Source organism: Cavia porcellus, unplaced genomic scaffold (genome assembly GCF_034190915.1).
Source record: "Cavia porcellus strain 051 isolate PalLab524CR breed Dunkin Hartley unplaced genomic scaffold, mCavPor4.1 scaffold_24, whole genome shotgun sequence".
Lineage (NCBI taxonomy): Eukaryota > Metazoa > Chordata > Mammalia > Rodentia > Caviidae > Cavia > Cavia porcellus.
In genome coordinates, this window is record NW_026947507.1 from 50,374,320 (window position 1) to 50,392,795 (window position 18,476).

Here is an 18,476-nt window from a genome sequence, read left to right on the forward strand (position 1 = left end):
ATGAAGTCCATAAAGCAGGAGTTTCTTGTCTGTGTTATTTGAGAACATAAACCCTTTTCTGACAAGAGCAAAGAAATGCGTTTTCTCATGCTAAGCCTGTCTTACCCCTGAGGTAGTGGGTGCTGTGTCTTCCCATCGATACCTTACTGCTTGGGATAAGAAGAGAAATGAAAACCTTGACCGTCATTAGACTTCTGTTTTTGCAGCGCTGTATTGAAGAGTTCTCAGGTAAAATCATGAGCTAGGAGGACTCACAGAACTCAGCTCAGTAGTTTCGTTCAGTCTCGGTTCATTACAGTGAAAGGCTGCTGATGAACAGCTTCAGAGGACAGGATCCAGGCATGGTGCGGGTTGGCCACGAGAGGCAGATGTGGTGTTCAGTTGTCCCCTGTATGTGGACTCCTATGGGCTCTTGGCAACGATTGTATGGCAACCAGTGGCCATCCGGGAAGCTCACCCAGGCCTCAGCTTTTGCAGGGGAGGGGCAGTAATGTGGACAGAACTACCTGCCCACACAGGTGGCCCTGTTTCTCATCCTCCAGACCGCAAGCTGATCCAAAGACTGCAGGGCACTTCACTCACCACAGCCTTCGCTGCAGGCACAGACTGCAGGCACAGGGCTGGCTTGGGGCCCCCATAGACAGCCACTCCCCAGTGGAGCAGGCCCAGGCTACCTCCTGAAAGCCTCTCCTCACCAAGGTTAGTGCTTGGCTTTACAAGCGTGCTTCATGATGCTTTCAAGTTTCTAAAGACTAGCGTCTCCAGCTGTGGTTTCTATACAACACCTCCAATCTGCAACTTGAAGCCACACTTTCCAGGCAGCTATTTTTCATAGAGTCCTTAGGCCAAATGAAGTTCCTAAGGGTCTTCAGCCCAAGCAGCGGAACACCAGCAGTTTGCAAAGTGCACGACAAGAGTCACTGTGATCCCCATGGTGCAGTGCACTTGCTGAAGTTCTTCAGGGGACCTTGTCACTAGAGAAACAGATTTAATATAAGGTGTACACATTCATGAGGACCAACGAGTTTGGCATACAGTGGCTGCCCATGGCGTTTGGGTATGGAGGAGCTCAGAGGGATGCGTGAGTGCTGGAGACGGAAGGAGCCAGCCAGGGGCCTGGAGCCACTGCAGCTCACCTGCGAGTCCTCTCAGGAGGCTGAAGGTCTCCTGGAAGCCAGAAGATGAGCTCCAAGGTGAAGGTGAAGGTGAAGTCTGGACTCCTCCGAAGGACAGAAACAGACTTCCTCTTTCCTTTCCCTTTTATTCCATTCAGGTGCCAAGCCCATTGGTTGCTGACTCGCACCCAAGGCGGGCTACCTGTCTTCAATAAATCTCAGCCACACTCAGGACTGTGCTCATCCAATTTAGTTGGGTGTTTTTACTCAGACTGCTACAACAGTTTACTAACACAAGGAGTTTCCTCTTTAGGAAAATGAGAACAGATGAGCCATCACAGAACACAATGTTAAATTAGTGTCCAAGGAGACTGATAGTGAGTGTATTTTTTCCTTGTATTTAAAAAATTACCCATGGATTTTAAAAAAAAAATGATGCTACAAAGAAAAACATCACTGATTAGGTCAGTATATTCTCTCAAGCCCACTATGGTGACAGGATTATAAAATGGTGCTAATTTCTGTGATATTGTATGCTGAAAGCTTTCAGAGTATACCCACTCCTTTCTCCAAAAGTTAATTTTTTGGGCACAGTATCCTATTATACATTAGAAACGTGCACAATGGTTATGTTTTATGTTAATGTAATATATATTAATCATAGAAATAGTGTGTAGTTTATTCAAACTATAAATGCTCTAACAATATAATGGAAATGGTTGTTATGACATATTGCACAATAGGACACAGTCACACATCATAGTAAGGCCGGTGTAACAGAAAGGCTCCCCCAGCCAGGATACTTTAGTTTCTCTGTTGTGCAGGTAACAGTTCCTGTTCTAGTTCTGGCTGTTTCTGGTCTCTTAGAAATGGCTGGTCAGCTGGTCGCTGTGATGCGTAGCTGGTCCCTATGATGCACATTATATAATAAACCAATCCCTTAATCACAAGTCATTCTGCCTCTGTATTTCATGCTTGCTTATTTCATATAAACTGTAGACCACCAGAGATCAGGGTTTGATATTTTGGGATGATTCTAATCCATGCCTTCAAGATACATAAATCTGCCTCCAAGTCCAGGGTGTTGTTTGGTGTTTCTGCTCGCCACTGCAATAGTGTTGCAATTTCAAATATATTTTACACACAGATGCAAATGCAAGAATGAAAGCTACAAATGTGTGAAAGTGGTGTCAGCCGCTATTTGGGGGAACAGAGGAGGTTAAATTTCTTCCTTCTTCTCTCCACCCCTCCTTTTTTCTTCCGTATCCAATTTTGAGCCCTGCTTACTTTTGAAATATGAACAAATTATTCTGCTTGGTCCTACTGTGAACTAACTGCATGTTCAGGCTAGGACTGATAGTGATAGGAGAAGTAACACTGAGAGATGACCAAAAGCACTGACTATGCCAGCCCTGAAACTGGCAGCGGGTCTGCCAAAGCCGTCCCACTGCAGCCTGGTTTCTGGGAAGGCACAGTTCTTTGTGGATCAGGACATGTTGGAAGGGAGTTGGAACAGAAGGGGCAAAGCATGAGCAAACACTGTTGTGCTGTGGCCACAACCACTGTGTGTGGCCTGTCATCAGGGAAATGGCCTGAGACTGGAGAATAGTAACTTTGCGGTATTAGCTAAGTGGAATTTCTGGTGCAGTCACTATTTTCAATCAGCCACTTTTAAGGATAATCATCTTTTCAAGAGAAAAAAAATCCATCGGCTTCATGTGTTTGGAGGGAGACTGAGGGCAGAATCAGCTTTGCATGTTTTTAACTCATTTCCATTCTGCTGGAGTTGGAGGGTCCCAGGCTGCATGCCAGAGCCGGGGGCCTGGCTGTGTCGTCCGGCCAGGTCTGGGAGGCAGATGTGGGAATCTTCTGGTTATGTTTTGCTGTCACAAAGCCAGAGGGTCCTGCAGGGAAGAAGCCACAGCAAGGACTGGGGCATGGGCAGTCCACAGGAGTCCAAGGGGAGACTTCTGGCTGGTTTGGAGCCAAGCAGAGCCCTGCTCCTCCTGAGCCAGGACTCGGGAATGGAGAAGATAATGGCCGTGCCACAAGATCAAGTCCTAGGAACCCAGGCAACAAGCAGGGGCCGGAAGAGGCTCCCCTGTTACCTGATGCTTGGAGGGGTCTGACTTGCACACGTGTTGTGGGGACAAACTTCCTTCCCCTTTGCGGCATCCACTGTTTTCTTGTCTTTTGTCAGCCCGTGTGGCCTTGAAGGCGGATGATTATTCTTCACAGCCTCTGGAAAGAGCAGGAGGGCATGCATCAGGTGGTGCACATGGCGGCAGCACACAGGAGGGTTTCTCTTCCATGCCTGGAAGACAAGAGGCACTCGAGAGTCATCCCCAGAACCAGTGGTTGCCAGGAAACCACTTAGCCGCTGAGCAGCATTGAATCTTTTAGAGCAGAGTTCCCCATACTCGGATCAGATCCACAGCAGACATGGCATTTACAGCCAGGGCAGTCAGCACCCGGCACACAGGGCGGGGCTGTTCCGGGGTCACCTCTGCTAGTGATTGGGAAGACAGCCCAGAACAGCCCAAACAGCCCAATTGTGACTTCAAGATTAAACAAGTTTCACGCACTTCCAGCTCCTTCCTAGTACATGAATGTGTACACTGAATTCCTAAAAAAACCAAACCAAAACAAAAAAATCCTCGTTTCCCCAAAAGGCTCTCATTGGGCTTGGAGGAGCATGGAGTGGCTGGCACTTCCTGTGAAATCAAGCCAGGGTTAAGGTCTGTCGCGGGTTCCGGGTGGACAGGGTAAGGAGCGCCCCCATCCCGCCTCCAGGTCTGCGGTTTATCAAGGCGCTCCGGGCACCACACGCCCTTACGACCCCGGTGAAAACCCACCGAACGCTCCCGGAGCCTGAAGGGAGGAGTAGGGGGCCCGAGGCTTCCCCCCATGAACTCTTTAAATCCGAAACTGCCTCTCCGCACGTGCTCGCCGCGCAGCGGGGGGGAGGGGGCGGGGTCGCTCCTTGGGGCTTCGCGGGGCCGCGCGCGTCCGCGCCCGCGTGTGTCCGGGGCAGGGCGGCCCCGCCTGCCTGCGCGGAGCGGCCGCCTGCGGGGGGCGCTTTGGTCCGGGACGCGGGCGCGGGCAGAGGCGGAGGAGGAGGAGGAGGAGGAGGAGCCGCGCCCCGCGCCGGCCGCGAGGACCCGGAAGCACAAGCGCGCGTGGGGCCGCTGTCCCGCGCCCGCGGCGCCGGCTGGGGTCCCGGCTGCATGGGCCCCGGGCGCGCGGGCCGCGGGCGGCGATGGGCGAGGAGCGTGGCGGCGGCGCGGTGAGCGGGGGCACAGAACCCGCCGCCCTAGAGCGCGCGAGCAGCCGGGGGCCCCCGGGGCTGCGCGTGGGCGGCGCGGGTGGGCTGCGTGGGGCGCCCCTCGCCCTGAACCCCGCGTTCTGCTCCGTGTACTGCGTAGAGAGCGAGCTGCACCCCCGCGGCCCCGCCGCTTCTCCGGCCCAGCCGCGCCGCGCCAGCTCCCCAGCCTCGCTGCCTAGTCCCCGGCCGGCGCCCCCGGGCCCCGACGGCGCGGAGCAGGACTCGCACCCGGCGCGCGAGCCCTTCCCCACGGCCATCCTGGGCCTGGGCGGGGGCGAGGGCCCCCCCGCACCCCCTCTGGTGCTTATGTGCCGGGTGTGCCTGGAAGAGAAGCCCATCAAGCCGCTGCCCTGCTGCAAGAAGGCCTTGTGCGGCGAGTGCCTCAAGCTCTACCTGGGCGCGCAGGTAGGGATCCCCTGTACCCCGGCTTGGGGCCCCCCTCCGGTGTCACTCAATGTGTGTGTCTCCCCCATGCCTCCCGGCTGGACCTTGACGCTGCTCCAAGGCTCGGGGGTTGGGCGCTATCCCCGAAGGGAACGCGGTACCGGCGCCTAGCCCTCTGCTCCAGTCTTTTACCAGATTGCGAGCAGGGAGCAGACTGCCTTATGGGCCTGGAATCCCAGAGCCTAGCAGACAGCGGGCATACGGTAAATATTTACCGAGCCGGACCAGAAAGAGGAGGACTGCAATGGACAGGCCAAGCCTGTGAATCCGGATTTGTAAAATGTGTTCCCTTTATATGTTCCAGAGAAGTTTAGAAGTATTCCTTGGGTTCTGGCCCGCCTTGGAGTTCCTTGTCTGTATAGTAGAGTTGGGGTACTTTGCTCCCCTCCACGTTGAAGGCCAGCCTCCGGGGTACTTTATTGCTTTAAGAGAGAAACAAAACAGCAAACAGCAAAAAAAAAAAAAAAAAAAAAAAGGGGCTGGAGGTTTAACTCAGCGGCATAAGCGCCTGACTTGCAAGCAGGCAGTCCTGAGTTCGATCCCCGGTACCGATAAAAAGGAAAAAGACAAATAATAATAATAATAATAATAATAATAATAATAATAATAATAAAAACAGCAAAGAGCAAAACAGCAGCGCTGGGAGGCAGAGGGGTTGAACCCAGCGGCGGGGTGCAGCGCTGGTGGAACTCCCCCAGCAATGAGGGGGGGCAGAGACCTTGTTGTTTTTGTGTGTTTTCTTGGAAAGCCTGAGACACAGAGCCTCCCACATTCAGTGAGGGCGACAGCGGTCTTGCAGCCCTTTTCCGGCTGCGTCTGCATCACTGCCAGGTCTCCCCACAGCTCCTCGTGCCCTTTGATCCCTACTCTGATTGTCCCGGGCCATGCATCTTTCAAAACCTGGCATGGCCAGGTGCCAGCACCTGGGGGAAGCCTGCTGACCTCATCCTGCCACCACCGAGAGACTTTCAGAATCGGCTCCGTGGCTGACGTGCGCGAGCCCTGCTACGTGTCTGTCTCGCTCCCTGTCTGCACTGTGCCTTTCATTCCAAATCTGGACCTTGCGCTTAGAGCGTTGATCGCTGGCTGAAGCGGAGCCAGCAGGCCTGCTTTGCAGCGCTGCACCTCCGTGCTTTGTGACCAGTCCAGGCTTGGGTACAGAGTGAAAGTGTGTATTGTGTTGCCTGGGAGGGATGGTGATGTGCCTTTCAGGCTTTGTACACCTAGAACGGACACCTAGAACGGGAAGGATTGTCAGCAGCTTGTCATGGTCATTTCTCTGACCTCACCATCGAACAGATATGCTGCCCTCCCTGAGTGGGCGTGGGACACCCCGCAGTGTGGGCTTGGCTCCAGAGAAGTCCTGGGAAAACAGCTGGGTACACTTCACCTACAGAGTGGATTGTAAATGGAAACAGAGTAACAGTGCCTCTTTGCACTAAACTGTTAAATGCTGGATACAGTTATGGTGGGTTTGCTGGTTCAAGGAAAAGGCATTGTGGGCTGGGGACTCTGCCTTCCAGTTCCATTTCCCTAAGGTGGGCCCTGTCCCGGGGCAGTTGGCTCTCCCTTTGGTGCCCTAAATTAGTTTTAGGAAGTTAGCCTTTTAACGTGTAATTAAAAAAAAAAAGAAAAGAGAGAAGAAATGAGAGGAAGTGTAGCAAGGAGAGGTAATGACACTTCCCAGCAGTATTTGTGGCATGGATATTCCTGACTTTTCCCCCCAAACAATGGACAGAACTTTCAATAAAGGAAAAGAAAATAGACATTCTTCAAAATAAGGAGCAGCACTAATTGAGGGCAGGATGCCAGGCATGCTCCACCCCCGGGGATTCTGCACCTGCTCAGGGCCCCTGGCCCTGACCCCATGCTTGGGGTCTGTATTCAGATGTCACCTGTCTGAGTCGCTTCACCCCGGCGCCTGTGCCCATCTCTCTTCCTGCTTTTGGTTTCCTCTGAGCTGAGCAGCTCTCCTGTGCTCAAGCGGTTAAATTCCATGAAAACGGCTGGCCTGCAGGATTGCTTTGCTGCTGTGCCCTTAGCACCCAGCCGCGTTTGGCATGTAACACAGGAGCAGCCAGCAGCTACTGGTTTGGTAGAAAACCCGAGACTGTCTCAGAAACCCAGGGCAGGGATAGTGTTTTGCTTTGGCACTAAATTCTCTTCTTAGCTGCTTGATATTCAGGACAAAAACCTAAAGCAGACCAAAAAAAAAAAAAAAAGTTTGTTATTCAACTTGGAATCATGTGTTTTGATATACTTTCTTAGCTTGCAAAAATTAGCTTTTCTTCAGTCGCACAAATGCGTAGGCTTATGTTAGAATATTTTTGATCATACTCTCCATGCTAAGGTCTCTTCCTCTCAGGGTGCCTGTGTTTCCCTGTGGCTTGACTCTGTGCCTTGATTTCCTCATGAGTGAGGAGTAATTGCAGTGCAGTGATCTTCTGTAACCCAGCAGTGCCAGGGCAAAGTGACATCTAACTGTGTGTGTGTTTTGCTGCTTTACTGACCCACATCAAAAGGATGTAGTGAGTGCTGTCTTCCCTGTCTTAGCAGAATTTTCTTTTAAGTTTGAGAAGAGTAAATATGACAAGCTTCAACTATCAGGACTCCTGTGACCTTTGTTGTTTCAGTTTTGTTTTTTTGGCACTAGGAATCAATCCTGTGATCTTTTGAAGAAAAATCATATACTTAAAAACATACTGTGACTTTTTTCGCTATTTTTTGAGTTTGTGCCATCTGCTTAGTATCTTATTTAATGTCATTTAAGGAAATAAACTTGTCTCTATGAAACATTATATACTAGCATTGAAAATGCATATTAAATGCGAGTTGGAATATTGCCTGGTCAGATAAACATTCTTGTAAAAGGAGATGCTGACTTCTTTCAAAGAAGAGAGGAACGCAGCATTTCACGAGGCTCAGTCTTGGTCCATTTGTGCCAGGATCTGAAGAGATGCAAAGGACTGTGGGGCGGGGTCCTCAGTGTTTCAGTTTGGACCTGAGAGATTAGGAGGTGACTCATATAGCCTCATCTTGTTTTAGTTTGCAAAGAATAGTTCTTCCCCAGTTCATGCTGCGTGGGGCTGGGGAGCCCTGCTTAGTGACTGGATGGTGTCACAGGCAGCCTGCTGAGGATCCTGGGGAGGGGTGAATCGGCAGATTGGACCTCCTTACCGCCACGGTAGGAATGAAAAGGCCACTGTGCGCCAAGACGATGGGCATTATATTGGTGAACACCGCTCCGGTACACACATCCTTCGTCGGTGCGTGTGCCAAGCGCATTTCCAGCGACTTATGTCAGAGCACGCAGTCCCAGCAATAGCTGAAGCTCTTGCAGTGCTGACTTCCCAGCTGGTTTGGCCTTTCCTGCCTACTCCTAGGGACAGAGGTGATCTGTTGCCTTTTTTGGGTCACAGGATTCTATGGTCATTTCAGAAATTCTCGGCAAGGATGTTTCCTTGGTGATTTTGATTTAGGTAGGGAAATATGTTACAAATGTGACATATTCAGATTGAGCACTTGGCTACAAGGGAGCTGAGCACGATGAAGGTCGCAGCTGTTGTGTCTTTCACTGCTGTGCTCAAGCACCCCAGGGGCTGGCAGATGCATCGACAGGGAATGCGTGCACCTGTCCAGAGAGTATTAATAGAGACACAGGGCACATTGCTGCCTCCACTTGTGAGCAAGACAGCTGCGAGAAGGTGGTGCCCTAAAATGAGTACTCCTCTACAGGTCCTCAGCTCCGAGACCCTGGGTGAAAGCAAGCGGCTTTCTCTTCAACTCCAAGTCATCCAGTTCTTCCTGGGTAGAAGTGTAAACCTTTTTCCTTTTAAACCTCAAGCCGCCTGAATATTTTTAGGAACCATCTGATTCAGTATGAAGTTTGAATGCTGTCATCTTCACACAGGTGAAGTTACAGACCCTCTCCTGCTGGGTGTGATCTTGGTACTCCCCAATGTGTGAAGAATGATGTAAAACCGAAAGCTATTTTGAACTCACTCTATGAATTTTGAAAGTGAGAATTAAGGCAGTGTAAGCACCTATATTTTTGTGTGTTTGGGAGATGCAGCACTAGTTGGCTTCCTGCCTTCCTGATTCACACTTTTATTTTCCTCTCATTTCTGCACATCCTTTCACTTCCCTGACTTCTTCCTTTTTCTGCCTCCATGGCCATCTGATCTTCATGGTATTGGATTTGTGCACAGGAATCCTCTGTGGTGCCGAGCCCTGGGGCCAGCAGGTCCTGGTCACCCTGCTGCTAGGCTGTACCTTTCCAGCTCTTGGATCTGAGGCTGCACAGAGAATCCTACATCAGCCTCAAAGATCTCCAGTAACCTTACAAGTCCCACTGACCAGTGTTGTCACCTGACACCTCTCCAGTGTGATTTTCTTCCTCCTAGAGTGAAGCTCTGCTTTTGTAGTTGAAAGCTCTTGCTTATTCCTGATAGGAGAGACACACAGAGACACTCCTCGGAACTAGAACTCCCTGCTTTTTAGTAGGAGTTTGTGATGGGCAATACAGACAGGTCGCGGAGGGTGACTTCTTACCACTGGTTTCTGCACTTACTAATCTGCCATTTATGCACTTAAACATTTATACTGGAGCCAAGTAAGCCTAGCCCTTGAGATACTAGGTAGATGTAAGGAGCTGTCTTACAGATTTGTAAGTATTTTTTCCAGATTTTTATTTTTAAAAAATCTACCCCTTCTTTATATTTTCGGATCTCTTCATCTCTTCTGCATTCTTTCTACAAGGTTTTTATTAAACAGTTCTGGGATACCAGCTAACATTTTATTAACACAGTACTAGTCTTCCTATTATGTTTAGTTCAGCAAAATATTACTGCCTCAATTTAAAAGAAAACAAGCTTCTGCTAAAAGCTCATTTTGGATCTTTGGTGACAGTGTGGCAAATATTTAAATTGGTAATATTTTTGGAGGGTGAGGCACTGGAGATTAATCCCAGAGGATTAATCTGACATGTGACCGAAGTGTGATTGCTACCACTGAGCTATCCCTGTAACCCCTAAAGTCACAGTGGTCTTAAAAATTTTTTACCTCTTTTGTTCAAATGCACTTTGTCAGAATTTTAAATGATAAACTAAAATGAACCTTCTTAAATTAAGCTCTGTCTCAAAATAAAAATTTAGTGTCCATAGGAAAATAACATAGTGTATCATCACTTCCCAGTCAACCTTATCAGTTCTATTTCCTGCATCAATGTTGGGATAATTGTACCTGAATTTGTACATACCCAGCTAAGAAGAAAAACCATTTATTGAGCATCTGTATTCTAACCCATCTTATGCATAATTTATCACTTAATTCTAATTTTCATATATGTTAAATATTTATTACATGGCTTGGGATGTAGCTTCGTGATAAATCACTTACCTAAAATGTGAAGGTTGTAGGTTCAATCACCAGCACTGAAAAAAATTACTGCATAACCAGCATTGTTGTAGGCGCTGGCAGAGACGGAATTAAAATAGACAAAGGTCCTTGCTTTGCTAAGTTTGCGTGCCAGACTCCAAAGGAAACAGAAGATAACATAAGTAGATTACTGAATATATTAGATAATGAGGGTCAGGGCGAAAGAAAACAGGGAAGGTGCTGGAAAGCGTTGCTCTGGTTCCTTTTACCAGGTGATTTTTCCATTGTGAATTTCACAGTGGAACAAGGACACTCTGTGCACCTATTTAAGAGAACAACAAACACAGAGTTTCAAGGCAGGAGAACCCTGCTGATGGATCTGGGTGGGCAGGGAGATGTGTGTGGCCATGCACCTTGGGAAATTACTGTCTTCTTGTGGAGAATCGATCTCAGGGGTTGAGCAGAAGTCAAAGGACCAGTTAGAGGACTGTGGTAATAGTCTCAAGGAGAAGAGGCTTGGGGTAGACGGGGGTCCTAGGGCTTGTATGGTAGGGCTGTTTGCTATGAATGCAGTGTGTAGTTACAGCTGTCTTCTCACAGTCTGAGACAAGAAGAGCTAAGGATGACCCTAGCTTGAGCCCCATGGATCGGAAGAATGGAGTTGCCCTTTAATAAGAAAAATGTGGTGTGGGAAGAGTGGGGGGGAGGAGGAGGAGCTGGGAAGGCTGTTTAGGAACCTTCAGGAAGGGATGCTGTAGGACGTGAGCACCAAGCTCCAGAAGAGCTCAGTGACAGCAGATACACATGGAATGGAAGTGGCACTTGAAGCCTTGGGCCTGGGGAGGTCGCCTGGGGTGTGATTGCAGAGGAGGAGGTTGGAGGGCTGACTCTGAACACACCATGAGTGAAATACGGAATCTGGGTCACATGCAGGAACCAGCCAGGGCCAGTCAGGCAAGAGGACAACAGAGACGCAGTGCCGCTGACCCTGAAGTCAAACAGTGACAGAGTCTTAAAAGGGAAGGGCAGATCTTCCGTGTGTGATGCTGATGAGTTCCAGCAAGTTGAGGACTTGAAGCTGACCAGCGGATTTCCCAACAAGGAAGTCACTGATAGCCACCAGCCCGCCCGTTTGCCTTGGCAACTGTGGGGCTGACCTTCTGATTATCGTGGGTCCAGGAGAACAGGAACAGGTTCAGTCTTGTTCCCTAGGTCGTAGTTACACCAGGACACTGAAGATGAGAGAGATTCAGTCACCTGTGCAGTCACAAAGCCAGGAAATGTCAAAAGTGCCGTTTAAAGTCAGATCCATTTGGCTCTGAAATCCTTGGCCTTTGAGAGTCTTTAAATTTATTATCTTCTGTGCAGGATCATAGCATTCCTTCTCTTTTCAGTTAATGTCTGTGTTACACAAAACTGCAAATCTTCCAATCCAAGAAAGAAAAGAAGCTTAATTACGTGTTTTGAGGAACTGGAAAGCCCTTGCTCAAGCTTAGATCTGGAGATAGATTTTTATCGACACAGCCTCATTACCATGTGGGAAAATCAGAGGAATTCAGCTTCAAAAAGCTATGGTTTGACTCACTGTTCAGTTTGATTCTTTTCTAACTTTCTGGTCATGACTTCTGTTTCTGTTTGCACCTTCTCCCTTTTTACCGTATCTTAATGCTGGTGTCCACTCTACGTCCATCTTCTCTCTCTCCACATTCTACGTGTTTGGTGAGGCCATTTCATGTGCTCCTGTGGGTTGAAGTAACACCATCTGCTAACACTACCCCAAATCCTATCTCTAGCCCCATCGCACTCCTTTAGCCCCATGTAGCCCTCTCTCTCCTGGGCAGTTCTAGCTAGATAACTCACCCATAACTCCCTGGAACGAAATGTCTCAAAACCAGTCTCCACTGCCTTTCCCTTCCTCCCCACACTCCCAAGGTCCTGTTCCTCTTCTGGCATTTTCTGGTGCCCTCAGACACACCCAGGTCAGAAACATGGGGCTTATCACTGAGTTTTTCCTTCCTTGCCTCCACCGTGTCCTTGCAAATGGACACCCAGGCAGTCTTTGGGGCCGCTTCTCTACCTTCCTCCGTTTCTGCTGCCCTGTTGCGGGCTCAGGCCACATTTCCCATGGATTCCAGCAATCATTTCCTCTTTGGTCCCAGGGCCCCAGTCCTGACTGTCTCAGACCTATTCCCCATACAGAGCCGGGGTTCTTTGTACAGAGCAAGTCTGTTCTGGGCACTCTGCTCCTGAGTCTTTCCACATCTGCCTCCTGTGCGTAGAGTGTAGACTTGGTACCTGTGTTTGCATGTCTCCGTGTGACCTGACTCCTCTCGTGTGCTTTGAGCTTTGTCTTCTTCAAGCACCCCTCAAACCTACAGCCACATTAAACTTTGTTTTCTTCTCTGAACTTTGCACGAGGCTCTTACTCCACCATTTTTTGTTTCATAGCCTGCATTTCTGTCTCACGGGAACCTTCTTTTTCTGCTGGTGGCTCCAGCTCTCTTGGTCTCTTCAGTACCTGTAAATGCTCTCAGTCCCAGCTAGCCGCTCTTCTGAGAGACCCTGACTCCCCAGCCTGGGTTAGGCCCCCTTCTTGTATTCCTGGATAACCTTCTTTACTGGAGGTTTTCACACAATGCAGGAATCTCGCTATAGCAGTCCACTTACTTCACCATGCTAAGATTCCTCTTTCCTGCTGTGTGCTCCCATCAGACAGTGAATTCAATGCTTGTAAAAAACTTACTCGTCTTGTTTTTCCTCATTATTTTCTGACTCTTTGAGTGCCTTAGGCATGGAGTAAGTTGCTGTGAAATGAGCTTATTTATCCTATAAAAATGTAATACCCTGAGGACTGTCCATAGCGTTGGCGTGGATAAGGAGGAGGGAAGGTTGATCCTTACTCATGGCTTCAGAGGTTTCAGAACACGGTCACTCAGCCATGGTGCTCCCTGTGTGTGCTGTCACCATGTGTCCCTCAGAGAACGAGGCAGAAGAGTCTGCAGTCGTGGCAGCCAGGAAGCAAGAGAGAGAGGGGAGGGTCGCTCCTTTGGGCTTGCTTGTCCTCCAGATGCTAGGTACTGACAACCTGGTTCCTGGCCTCAGCACTGTGGGGCTTTCAGAGGTGGAGCTGGGTAGAAGGAAGTCAAGTCTTTAGGGGTACCCCCTGGAAGGAGACTGGGACCCTGACCCTCCTCTCTCTCTTGCTTTCTGGCTGCCAGGACTGCAGAGTCCTCTGCCTTGTGCTCCGAGGGGTGCCCAGAGCACCATGGCTGAGTGACTCTGTTCTGAAACCTCTGAAGCCATTTGTCAGGATAAAGCTTTCCTCCTCCTAAGATGATTACCCCAGGTGCTGCCACATCTCAGGAACAGAAAGCTGACTAACACAGGTCTAGGTCTTTTAAAACTTTTCCATTTCTATTAGTCCATGCATGCAGTACGAAGTGCTCACAGTCCTTGTGTGGAGTTGACCCGTGTTCTTAGCACATCTTGATCTCTCTCCTCATCTCTTCTCTCTTCTCATCTCCCCTTCCTCTCCTCCCTGTCTCCTGCCTCAGAAGAATCTCTCCTGCCTGAGAAGAATCTGTCTCACTCCATACTTCCTCTTGCTTCTTATTTTGCCCTGTATTTATCATTTGAGTTTCTCATCTATGTGAAAAGCTGTGTGTCTCATTTGATTCCTTTAACCTTGTGGTCTCCAGGTGCATCCCTTTGCCCAGCGATGCCTCAGGTTTATCTTTCTTTTTGGCACAGTGTTACTCCAAGGGCTGTGAACACCACACTTTCTTTATCCACCCATCTGTTGATGTATGTATAGGCTGCTTCCAAGATTTAGCTGTTATGAATTGTGAATGTTTAGAATGAAATCTCCACCTCTCCATTCTCTTGCTTAAAAACCTGTAAGGCCTTCCTATGGCTTCACATGAAGATCTCAGTTCCAGGTGCTTGGGACTTGACCCCTGCCATCCCCGACAGGCCCTTCTGTCATCTGGCCTTCTCTCCAGCCCTGGTGCCCTTCCCATGGTCAGTTGCTCCTCAGCTTTCAGATCTCGGTCGCCAGCCCTCTTCATTGCCGTCCTGGTGTCATTGACGGCGGCGTCACTTGGTCAGCTCCCTGCTCTGGCCCTTGTCGTCCTGTGTTTATGTGGCGATTGATGCTCCATGAGTCGTCTGCTACTGGGTCCTTTGCCTGTATTGCTTTGATGCCAGCCACCTAACAATGGCTAGAGCAGGAGGAGCACTCCGTAGACACTTGCTGTGGGAGAATGATTGAAAATAACGAGAATGTTTTGGTAGATAGGAAAAGTAAGGCAAGTGGTCAAATCTAACATCCTTCTCTAGGACATGTTTATAGCAGAACACTGTGAGGCACCAGGACCAAGGTGTGCACCTACAGTGTCCTATCTGTGTCTGGAGAGTTTTTCCTCCTCTTGCTGCTGACAAGCTCCTCTGGGATCCAGGGGCCTGGGCAGACATTTGATTTTTTTTTTTTTTTTTTTTGTCTTTTTCCTTTTTGTCGGTACTGGGGATCGAACTCACGACTGCCTGCTTGCAAGGCAGGTGCTTATGCCGCTGAGCTAAATCCCCAGCCACCAGACATTTGATTTTGCCCCTGACATTGAATTAGGAACCTTGGTGGTCAGCTCGCCACTGGCTTCTTCAGTGGCTGGATGCTTGGTGCAGGGTGAGCACTGCAGGCTCGGGGCTTCCAACCAGGTCAGGCTTTCTAGAGGCCAGTGTCCCAGGGGAGCTGGTGGTGGGGATGCAATCTTCTTTAGCCCCTTTCAAAGTCCCTGGCATCCTGTGGGCAGAGTGGTCACAGCCTGCCCGGGTTCCAAGGGGGAAGGGATGTTGACGTCAGCTTCTTGGGCATGTGTGCCTCAAAAGATTGGGCGCCCTGTATTGGAACTACCGCTACTTCAGACAGAGCTCGCAGCCGACGTGAACTTTGGTAGCAAAGCTTTGAAGCCTGAGTTTTAAGTCTGGTTGTAAAATATTTTTTATGCCTTGTCAGACTTTTAATTAAATATTTCCAGCTCATATCTGTATTGCTTAATATACTTTAGAGTTGTGGTTTTTGAGCTTGTCTTTGAATAATTTAATAGGTAGTCACTTCCTTTTAAGCCAAGTTTATAGAGAAGCTATTCTCTTTAAAAACTATGTCTTAGATTCTGTTGTTGTAACTGAAACATGTAAAGGTCAGGGTCAGCTTCTGATTATTTGGATTAATTAGCTCTGTATAAAATTAGCATAGTATAATTTCCTTTCCATTATATCCAAATTTCACTAGTGGTTGAACTATTACTTGAAAAATTCAAGACTGTCTTTTAGGATTAAAAAAGAGTTAATGTAACAGATTTTTTTGCAGTTCAGTCATGGTCTGTCCAGAAGTATTGTTATATTTAATGACACTGTCGGATTGACCATTTCAGTCAATCTTTATGAAAGATTGGTCCGCCGTTGAATTTTCACTGTTGACTCCTTGTGTGGAAGATTTTGTTGTTTGAGTGATGTCTTCCTAAAAAGGTAACTGGTATGTTTCCAGAATCATGTACGTCGCACCCCAAGTTTCACCCTGGCTAGTAGCCCGTGCACCCTGACATAGAGGAACGGTCTCGCTTTCACAATGTGGCCTCTTTTTTGTTTTTTCATAGTTCAGGTAACTAAATTCGGGGCTTAGTCATTCATGTGAATGACTAATCCCTTTTTAAATCTTCCTAAGCTATTTGCCTCCGTAATATTCTCCACTGTAAGATTCAGGAGGTAATTACAGGCCACCTTGCAAATTACTTCCCTTTGTGCGGGGTTCATTCATGCCCGTTTCCTCATGTGACCCCTGGACCCCTTATTCACGAGGCTCATTAGTTCCAAGTTGAGCGTGGCAAGTTCATATACCAGGCTTTTCCTGCTGGGTTGCTTAACACCGTAAGACTGCAGGGAAAAATGAAACAGTTGCCCATAAGCCTGTTCCCTGATGTCTGGAACTGTGGTTAGTTATTAGTCCATGTCTGTCTAAGCAGAGCTGATGGGTAAAACCAGAAGCGACTTGGATGTGGCCACCTTGGGCTGCCCACATCTTTTCTGTGTGGATGTCTGGCCTGGGTGGGAAGGTGGATTTTACCGTCCAACAAGAGGTGTCCTTGTGGGGACCTCGGGAGCTTGTATTGCACCCTGTTCTTTCTTACCTAGTTCTGCAGGTAATTATTGTTCCCATCTCTGTGCTATTATTTTTCTTCCTTGAGGTTGTTTCTTAAAAAAGGAGGATGAGTGTGAGTTGTTATGGGAAAGCATGTGCACCTTGAGACTATCACAGGAACGAAACAAGGCAGACACAGCTTAAATGTCACGTGGAGTCTCTTACAGGAGAAACCTGAAGTATAAATAAAGAACAAACTAAAATCTGGGTCATAGGATGAGGCAGCCAGAGCTTTGGAAAGGAGACTCGACCAACAGATGGAGGAAGATGAGAAGGAGGTGAAGGAGATGAAAGGAGAAACTCCTCCCAAGGGTTGTGATCACCGTGCTTTGCAAACATGCACTGAGAAAAGGTAAAAATTGGAAAGGAAAAGCAAGGTTGTTTCTAAAAGAAATACTTAAAATAACAGGTTATGAAAAATAGAGAAAGTGTCACTCTGTGTGTATTAGTGCCTTATGTTAAAATTATATATGTGGAGGGTTTAGTTCAGTGGTGTAAGCATCTGCCTGTTAAGTGGCAGTCCGGAGTTCAATCCTCAGTATCAAAAAAAAATTAATTAATTAAAATAAAAAATAAAATTATATATGTGTATGTGTATACTCACACACACACACACACACACACACACAAATATAAATAACCAGTTTACCTGCCTGTCAACTTTTCAGAGTTATTTGTGTCACAAGAAGAATATCACTTGTTTATATGTTTCAGATGTAGTTTTGATCAACCAAAATATGTAATTGTTGGATCTACCTGCTACTTTTCTACTTAGAAGGAATAGCAGGTAAAGAAAATACTACTGAAAGGGTAGTACTTAAAAAAAATTTTTTTTCTTAAGGCTTTTCTTATATTTGTTTTTAGGATTTTTTGGGGGTGGGGGGGAACAGATTTGTCTAGTTTTTCTCTTTGAAAACCAGTAATATGTCTAAAGACTTTAAAAATTTGGAAGTAGAATTTTCTCCTGAAAAGTCACCCAGAGGAAGAACTTTGAAGTGATTCACCTACTTGTTTAAAAATTTAAAATCATAGTTCTTTCTGTTTCGTTTCAAGAATAGTTGGTTATCATCAGAGAAAAGAGAGATGTACTGGCTGCATTTGAACAGTGGGTTTTGCATAACTGATAGATGAGACAGAAGCAGCAAAGGGTAACAGTTGAGCAAGCCCAGGCCGCAGGGCGCTGCTATGCACCCTGCCCATCAGTCCAGCAGTTGTTAGAAGTGTCAGAGTAGAAGGGACAGAAGCCCCAGGCTCTGAAGAACTGGGTGAAAATTTTCAAAATGAAGGAAGCCGGTTTTAATAACTTTGTCTTGATTGCAATCACTTGTTGCCAAACCTCCTTCTGTCATTAATAAAGTTTTAACTGCAAAAATATGATCGGCCCTTTTGGGTGGCTCCTGTCAATGCCCTTTGGTTTGTTACAATCTCCAGGGCTTGGATGGAGCCTGCTGGTTTATACAGGATGCTAAGGAGGCCGAGGTCAAGCAGGGACCTCCCCACAGGCTGCTGATCTGAGGCTGAGCTGCCCTGGTCCCTGCCCAGTTCTGTCATCTGACATGGCTGCCACATGTCTTGAGCTCATGGTCTTACAACACCGAGGGAGTGAGGTCTTGAACCACAGAAGCGGGTTGGGGCTTTTATTGGAGACCAGAAGCATAGCTCCTGGTCTCAAGGAGGGGTCCCAAGTGAGTGGCCCCACAGCCCCTCTTTCCAGAGCTAACCTCAGAGAAAATAGTACAGGACTTGCTCAGGTGTCAGGCGGCTCTGTGCATTTAAAGTGACCAGTTCGAACTCAGGCTTCTACCCCAGCTCTTTAACCTATAGTGTTTAAACGAAATGGGATTTTAGAGAAAAGACCTGATTATTTTGCATGTTAGATTCCTCGGCATTCAGCATCTTACTAGGCAGGGAGTGCATTCCATGTCACCTGGGAAGGTTTATCCTTGGTCCCAAGTCCCTGTTCCCTGTCAGTGCTTGTTTCAGTTTCCATCATTACAGCTGGTCACCCTTCCCCTAGCTGTGG

The 18,476-nt window shown here is 48.0% G+C and overlaps 1 protein-coding gene and 1 long non-coding RNA gene across 3 annotated transcripts in view; one reads left to right on the forward strand and one right to left on the reverse strand.

The window, feature by feature from the left end:
- Positions 1-422: 422 nt before the first annotated feature.
- LOC111754493 (uncharacterized) lies at positions 423-4,101 on the reverse strand. Its single transcript, XR_002789174.2, has 2 exons — positions 3,971-4,101; positions 423-3,429 (listed from the first exon to the last, which is right to left on the reverse strand). It is a non-coding gene; the product is annotated as an uncharacterized LOC111754493 (long non-coding RNA).
- Rnf217 (ring finger protein 217) overlaps positions 4,036-18,476 on the forward strand; it is a 100,414-nt gene continuing 85,973 nt past the window's right edge. The window contains exon 1 of one of the 2 annotated variants that reach the window (XM_063235041.1): positions 4,036-4,845. In XM_063235041.1, coding sequence (XP_063091111.1) covers positions 4,375-4,845 — 471 coding nt within the window. In that variant the 5' untranslated portion in view covers positions 4,036-4,374. The remainder of the gene's footprint in view (positions 4,846-18,476) is intronic. The other variant, XM_063235040.1, reaches the window with a different exon arrangement.